Source organism: Arachis ipaensis, chromosome B09 (assembly GCF_000816755.2).
Source record: "Arachis ipaensis cultivar K30076 chromosome B09, Araip1.1, whole genome shotgun sequence".
NCBI classification, from domain to species: Eukaryota; Viridiplantae; Streptophyta; class Magnoliopsida; order Fabales; family Fabaceae; genus Arachis; species Arachis ipaensis.
The window spans coordinates 36,412,576-36,420,214 of record NC_029793.2 but is presented as its reverse complement, the minus strand read 5'-3'; the positions used below and the strand labels follow the sequence as shown (position 1 = coordinate 36,420,214).

The 7,639-nt window shown below is 39.7% G+C and overlaps 1 protein-coding gene across 1 annotated transcript; it reads right to left on the bottom strand.

Annotated features, from left to right (window-relative positions):
* Nucleotides 4,903–6,608, bottom strand: LOC107615386. Its single transcript, XM_016317450.1, has 3 exons — nt 5,580–6,608; nt 5,130–5,474; nt 4,903–4,974 (listed from the first exon to the last, which is right to left on the bottom strand). The coding sequence occupies exons 1-3, from the start codon at nt 6,606–6,608 to the stop codon at nt 4,903–4,905; spliced, it is 1,446 nt and encodes a 481-aa protein (XP_016172936.1).

Genomic DNA, 7,639 nt, shown 5'->3' with positions numbered 1-7,639 from the left:
CCCTTCCGAGGCTCACATGAGCATTCACTTAATTAAACCCCCTTCCGGAGTGAATAATTCAAAAATCAAAACCGAAGATACCCAATAGCTAAACAATTAAATTGAGAAGAAGAAGGATTTCATTCATTCATTGAAATTACAATAGAGCTCCTCCCCCTAATGAAATTGGGGTTTAGTTCATCATTGCTCTAGCACCAAACAGAAAAGAAAAATTGCAGAAGAAGAAAACAGAAAGAAAACCAAGAAGAAAATAAACTCCGATCTAAAAAAATTCTACAAAACTCCTAAAAGAAGAACTAAAAGGAACAAAATTCAAAAGATCGAAAGTCCCTATTGAAATAAAATTTTCTCCTATTTATACACTTTCTAATTTTAGTCTTCAAGTACTTGGAGTGGGATTTTTGGCCTTTGATGAAGTGGGTCAGGATTGGTACTTGGTTGCAGCTCCAGGGGAACGTAGCATTCTGAAAGAAAGCACAACGTTCATTCCCCGACGCGTATGCGTCTACTGCGCGTTTGCATCCTTGCTCACTGAATGTTCATCACTCGTACGCGTGCTTCACGCCCGTGCGTCCGTTTTGCGTTTTTGCACATCGACGCGTACGCATCACATACGCGTATGCGTCATTGCCATCTTCAGCCTCCATCATGCTTGCGCGTATAATGCATGCGTGTGCATCCTTGGTAGCATTCATTAAACGAGCGCTACATTCGCGCCATGAGCACTCTCCATGTGTGCGCGTTCTCTGCACGTGCGCGTGGGTTTCAAAATGGCAATTCCCTGCTTTCGCGCCATCCACGCGTTTGCGTACTTCTTCCCAGATGCTCCATCGACGCGTGCGTGTCAATACCAAATCTCAATCCCAAATTTCAAAATTGTCGCAGGCGCTCATTCAGAAAATGTAGCGCTCTCTTTGAAAATGAGCGCTAATCACATCCACGTGTACGCATCATGCACGCGTATGCGTGGGTCTTCAAAAATCCTTGCTCGACGCTTAAGTGTCCTGTACATGTGCGGGTCGCTCGAGAGTGTAGCGTTCTTCATTTGAGCGCAGTGTTACTCTGCACTACCTCTCTTTCTCTTCATTTTTTCACCTGAAATCAACCAAACATGCAATCAAAGTCTCACCAAAATCATAAGGTTTTGCATCATTCATAATAATCACCTAATTCTTGCATAAATCTCATGATTTTGTATAAAATTAATGATGTTTGATTGAATCAAGCTAAAACATGAAATTCCACTCTAATCACTTACTTATTGTGCAATAAATGCATGAAACCTAATGAAAACAAATGAAAATTGCTAGTAAAACTAGCATAAGATGACTTGTCATCACAACATCAAACTTAAGTCTTGCTTGTCCCCAAGCTAGCAGTAGAACATGAGAAGAAATGAAAGAAAACAGAAAAGCAGGCGTGTCCTTATTTGAAAGCACTTAGCCTAGGTTCATGGGGTTTCATGCAGACAGTAATTGAAGCTCTACTTTTATTAGTTTTCAGGATTGAGATGTTCCTTTAAGTGCTAACTGAGTTGCTGCTGTGAAACCTTTATTTATTGATCCTTGATGTTTGAGTTTTTTGTTTTTCTTCTGCATAAGAAATTTATTCCTCAATTGCAGCTAAGTGTCATGTGTTGCAGCAGCTTTTTAGCTTGTTTTTCAGTCAACACATCTTCACTACAGACACTTAGCTTACAATTCTACTTAAGAACATTGATGCCCAGCACCTCTTTGGGTTACTAAATGCTTTGTAATTAGGTTGCTCTTGATGGTGGATTTTCGGTTGATAATCCCAGATTAGTTAATCCAAGTTACTAAGCTTTAAAATGCTCCTCAGAACCTAATCATCCAAGCAGATCCTAATACAATAGCACCACAGGCATATGTCTTAAGGTCCAAGCCATTGGTGTCTAGTTTTATTACTTGTTTCTGTCATTTTTTTTGTTGCCAATTCTTGGTTTTTCTTCCTTTCCTTTTTGTTCTTTCTTTTTCCAAGGATCTTTATTCATTAAGAGTTCACAAACAGCAGCCTAGTTTATACTATAAAGGAACATTCCAACCCTTATCCTTTATCAGTGAGCTTACTTAAACAATCAAGTATATATATACCACCACTGAACTTTATTATCATCCCTATCAAATTGGACAATTTTCACTTTCTATTTCAACATTTTCTCTTATTTATGCAGGAGAACAAGACACAAATTCAAGTAAGGTGGGATGAGGGATGCACAAGCAAACTATCATCATAATGCAGAACATGAAAACTTATTCAAAAACATAAAAGTGCAGAACATATAATCTTAATCATAAGAGTGCATAAGATGGAAACTTGGAAGGCATATCATTTTGCAGATATGCATCTTCCTTATTTACTAAGATTATGAAGGAACTCCACCACCTCTAATTTTTGTGCTCTTTTCCTTTGCTGGACTCTCCTTTCTTCTTTGGCTTCTGCTTCCTCTTCTTTTTTGTTTCTTGTTGTTCTTCAGCAGGGCATCTCTGAGGCCAAGACTGGTCTACCTGATCCCAGAGTCCAGCCTCCCTTCAGCCTTTGTTCCATTCTTTCTATATTTCCCTAGGCTCTTGCTCTTTGCTTGTTTACTAATTCCTGACACTGGATAAATGGTTTGATCTCTCGATTCACCACTAGCATGTCACAGACTATGTAGTTTAGCTTTGCTTGAGTCTCTATATCATAATCAATCTTGTCTATATACCCTGCTCTCCAGCTGTGTGGTATATGTTCTTCCATTGATAAAGATTTTGGATGTACTTCTCCTGTTCAGCTTGTTGTTGAAACAATTTGTCGAATGATTCTTGAGTTGACCAAATTATTCCCTTTGCTGTTCCAAAAATCTTGCTTGGAATTCTCTCTGCTAGTCCATCATCTTCAGCTGGAAGTTTTCTTGTTGCTCCATCATCTTCAGCTGCCAATTCTCTTGTTGCTCCTGAGCCCTCGTGTATTGCTCTTGTTGTTGTTCCCTTTCCCTCATATATTGCCGAAACATTTCTTCAATGGCACTTTGCATTTAGCCTAAGTCCATTGCGCCAGAAGCTTGTCCCTCTTCCATTTGTGGTCTCCTTCTTCTTCCTTGGGGTCTTCTCTCCTGCTAAGTGTCAGTGTCAGTGACACCTTCCATCCTTTGCTTGGTGATTCCTCTACCTCCCTTTACCCGATCTGTATCTGCATCCTCAAAAAGCACCCCTGCTCTATTGCACAGCTGCAAAATGGTACTTGGGTGACCAAGTCTGCTTGATTTGCTGCTATCCTCAGCCATCTCTTGGATGATGTCTGCTATGAGTTGTGGGACATTGATTTCTCCTCCTTTGAGTATGCAGTATGTCAGAATTGCTCTCTTTACTGTAACCTCTAAAGTATTTCCAATAGGGAGTATGGATCTTCTCACTATCTCATACCACCCCTTGGCCTCAGGTAAGAGATCAATCCTCTTCAGGTGGCTTGGATCCCCATCTAAATCTCTTATCCAGTCTCTGCCTTCCAAACATAAACCATTTATTAGCTCATCGGGATCATTCTTACCCTTCATTCTTTCATCAAAGATGGGCTCTCCAAAGGGTATTACTCTTATTTGCAGGACCCTCATGATTGCTGATGGGCTGAAGTCCACATCAACTCCCCTAACATAGCTTTTGTAGGGAGGGCTGGTTTTGCTTGGCCTTACTGCATTTACATAGAACTCCCGTATCATGGTTGCACTTATGTCTGTAAGAGGCTCACACAGGAGTTTTCATCTTCTCTGTTCAATTATTCTTCTCATGATAGGGTATTCACCTTTTTTCAATCTGAAACCAATCTCTGGAATGACTTCTTTCACCTCCATCCACCCATGATATTGATTCATGAAATTGAGATTTAAATCTCTTGTCATCATAGGTGGGTGGTTCAGCTTCAACTGGTTGCTTCCCTTTTCTCCTTTTGGAACTTGATGAAGCCATTAAATAGGGAAGGAGGGATGGTGAGCAAAAGTGACTGATGTGACTTGTAGAGTGAGAGTTTGGCTTAATGGTAAAGTAAGAATATGAAATCAAGGGGAACAAGTATGGTTTGGAGCAAACAGAACATGGTTACTAGCTTATGCTCTCAAGGAATGTAAGAACTAAACTTCGGATGTAAAAAGAAGTATGGGTGGAAGGATGCAACATGGTTGCAGTGTGGGGTCTTATTTATAGCAAACTTTAATGAGGATTGGATGGTCAGGATGCCTTTTGAAAGGGTTAGAATGAATGGTGTGCATGTAAAGATGGATGAGGACAAGGACCACCTCTTCATTGGGCATATGATTCGGTTTCGTAGGTGCTGAACCTTGCAAATATGTGCTTCCCAAAGAACGGTCTCCAAGCACATGTGACTCACTTTTCCTCCTTGTGACAACCGTACTTGCATGGTTTTGTCCTTTCCTCAATCTTCTTCATACCTATTCATTTTAACAAGGCAACAATAAGCAACAAAATTTGATTTTAGAAAGGTGGCGGTCAGCAAGAATAAAATTTTCTATATGTTCCTTATTTATGAATAACCAACTATGCCTCTTTGAAATTAAATAAAATTTTGGTGAACACCAAACTTGTTTTATACCAAATGGTTCATATGAAACCCAATTAATTTCTGTCATGGTTAGTATATTCATCACAAGGAACATTTTATTTTCTACTTTAACAAAATAAATTCACAAAATGATGCAAGACATGGTTTATCTTTTCATGAATTTGAGTCTTAGAGCAAATGTGACTTTCTTGAAACTCATAGCACATGTAGAACACCAAACTTAATGTTTGGCTATATACTTCAATAAAATGAATGAGTATATATCCTAAGATGGTTATATGATCATCATGCTTGGAAAGCCATCTTAGATTGCCTTTAGGCACACCAAACTTAAGAATCAGACATATGTTTTAAAATGATATATGCAGCCATCAAATTTACCCATGAAAGCTCAAATTCATGCTAGAAGAACCATTAATTATTGTTATTAAAATAAAAGCAAGAATATTAAATTATGGGCTGCCTCCCATGCAGCGCTCTTTTAGTGTCACTAGCATGACATCAGTTCTCTGTTAGGGTGGTTGATGATTACAGTGCCTCAGCTTGTCCCCTCTCACTGTGAGCCTTTTTCCTGTGCTTTGATGAACAATCTCTATATGTTCCAACGAGAGTATTTTTTTGACAGTGTAATAATCATCAGATTGTGGGAATGTCTCCAACTGTTGGTAGATTATTTTCACTTTGTTTCCCTCTGAGAACTCTTCAGTTGGAATTTTCTTGTTTCTCCACCATTTTGGATCTTTTTTCTTGCTCTTCCTTCCTTTCTTTGGTGATTCTTCTTTCTTGGCAGCGGGCCTTATGTCAGGAGCTTTCTTAATGATCACTCTTGTACCCTCTTTTTGCAATCCCTTCTCAGCCTTCTTATCCTCATGACCCTTTTGTTTTTCTTCAACATCAGTCTTCTGCACCAAGGGTGAGTTGATGAGTGCTTCCTTGGGTATTTCCTTCTAGTTTAAATCTTCCTCCTCAATTCTCATGCAGCCTTTCTTTTCAACAAGGTGCTGCACCTCCTTAAAGACATTTAGAGTGATCTGCTCATCATGTGCTCTCAAGATCATTTTCCCTTTCTCCACATCAATGATAGCTCTTGGTGTGGCTAGGAAAGGCCTTCCTAATATGATAGAATCACCTCCATCTTCATCTAGATCCAGGATCACAAAATCCGCTAGAAATATGAACTTACCCACCTTGACTAAGAGATTCTCAACCACTCCGTTGGAAATTACCATTGACCTATCAGCAAGTTGCAAGGACATCTGTGTAGGCTTTACTTCTTCTATAGACAGCCCTCTCATCATAGATAAAGGCATCAGATTGATACTTGATCCTAGATCATACAGTGCCTTGTCAATGGACATGTTGCCAATAGTGCAAGGCAAAAAGAAGCTCCCAGGATCTTTGAGTTTCGGTGGGAGACCCTTTTGGATTACTGCATTGCACTCTTGGGTCAAGATCACAGTCTCTTTTTCATTCCAGTTTCTCTTCTTGTTAATGAGCTCTTTGAGGAATTTTGCATATAAAGGCATCCGCTCCAATGCTTCAGCTAGGGGAAGGTTGATTTCCAGCTTCTTAAAAACTTCCAGAAACTTGGAAAATTGTTGATCCTTGAGCTCTCTTTGTAACCTTTGAGGATATGGCAGAGGAAGGATGTAAGGCTTCACCACCTTCCTCTGTTCTTGTGGATGCTCTTCTATTACTTGCTTTCCCTTCCTTAGTGCTTGTGGCTCTTCCTCCTTCTCCTTGAGCTTCTCCTGGTCCTTCTCTTCTTCTGCTTGTTTCTTGTCAGCACCTTTGTCATTTCCCACAGTCCTTCCACTCCTTAGTTGCACAACTTTACATTCCTCCCTTGGATTTGGAATGGTATCACTTGGGAAAACATTGTTTGGTCTCTCAATTTGTTGTTTGGACAATTGTCCAATTTGTCTTTCTATATTCCTCATTGAAGCCTCGTGATTCTTATTGGTCAGGGCTTGATCTTTCCTTGCAGCTTCTTGATCTTGTCTTGCCGTCTCTTGATTCTTGATGAGCTTCTCCATCAATATCTCTAAATTAGAGATTCTCTGAGAGTCTGGATTTGGTGATGGTTGTGCGAACTGAGATGGTTGTTGCTGAAAATTATTTGAATTAGTTGCCGGTATATTTTGTGGGTAGAATGTGGATGTGGAGAGGTTATTTTGGTGGTTCTGTGAGTTGTTGTGGGGTTGATGATATGTATTTTGTGAGTTTCTGTATTGGTTAGTGTTATTGGATGAGTGATTTTAGTTGTGTGTGTTGTGAGAGTTGTTGGAATTATGGTTCTTTTGCCATGAATTCTGATTATCATCCCACCTCAAGTTGGGATGATTCTTCCATGATGGATTGTATGTATCCTCATGGAATTCATTCTGAGAAGAGCTTGAGGTGTTATTGATGACAAGTCATCCTAGCCTATTTTAACTAGTCTTTTTCTTTTGTTTTCATTAGAATTATGCACTTTCTTGAGCTACAAGCAAGCTAATTGAGTAGATTTTCATGTTTCCCTTGATTGAACCAACCATATATGAATTCATGCCATTTCATGAGGTTTTATGCTATATTTGTTGCATATTATGAAAGATTGAATATCTCATGATTTTGAGCATAGCTTTGATGAGTTTGGTTGATTAATGATAGGTGAAGAAGGCTTGAAGAAAGGTTGAAGCAAGAAGGAATGGCTAGGAGTGAAGAGAGGACAATGGAATAAGTGAAATTGAACCAGGAAGCAAGAAGCTGGACCTAAAGTTAGCATCAAACTTTTGCACAAACTTTTGGTTGAAAAGTTAGCCCCAACGTTAGCCCCCTAACTTGGAGGCTTGTTGGCGCCACTAGCACACAAGGCATTGCCAACGTTAGGGTCAAAGTTAGACCCCTAACGTTGGCACCAACGTCCAAACCAGAAAATTATGCTTGCTGCTATGAAAAGTTGGGGTCAAAGTTAGACCCCTAACTTTGGCCCTAACGTTGGGACCAACTATGGCTAACTTCAAAACCGGTTCAATTGGTTCACTTCGGTTCTTCTTCAAACTTCAAGAGCAATCAACCAAGGCCT

Bases quoted from the DNA above. Each gene is read 5' to 3' on its own strand.
- LOC107615386 (XM_016317450.1), bottom strand. From the start codon at position 6,608: ATGGAGAAGCTCATCAAGAATCAAGAGACGGCAAGACAAGATCAAGAA. The intron at 5,475-5,579 runs GTGCAGCACCTT...CCCTTGGTGCAG, and splicing joins CTCTAAATGTCTTTAAGGAG to AAGACTGATGTTGAAGAAAA. The intron at 4,975-5,129 runs GTGAGAGGGGAC...TGGTTCTTCTAG, and splicing joins GCACAGGAAAAAGGCTCACA to CATGAATTTGAGCTTTCATG.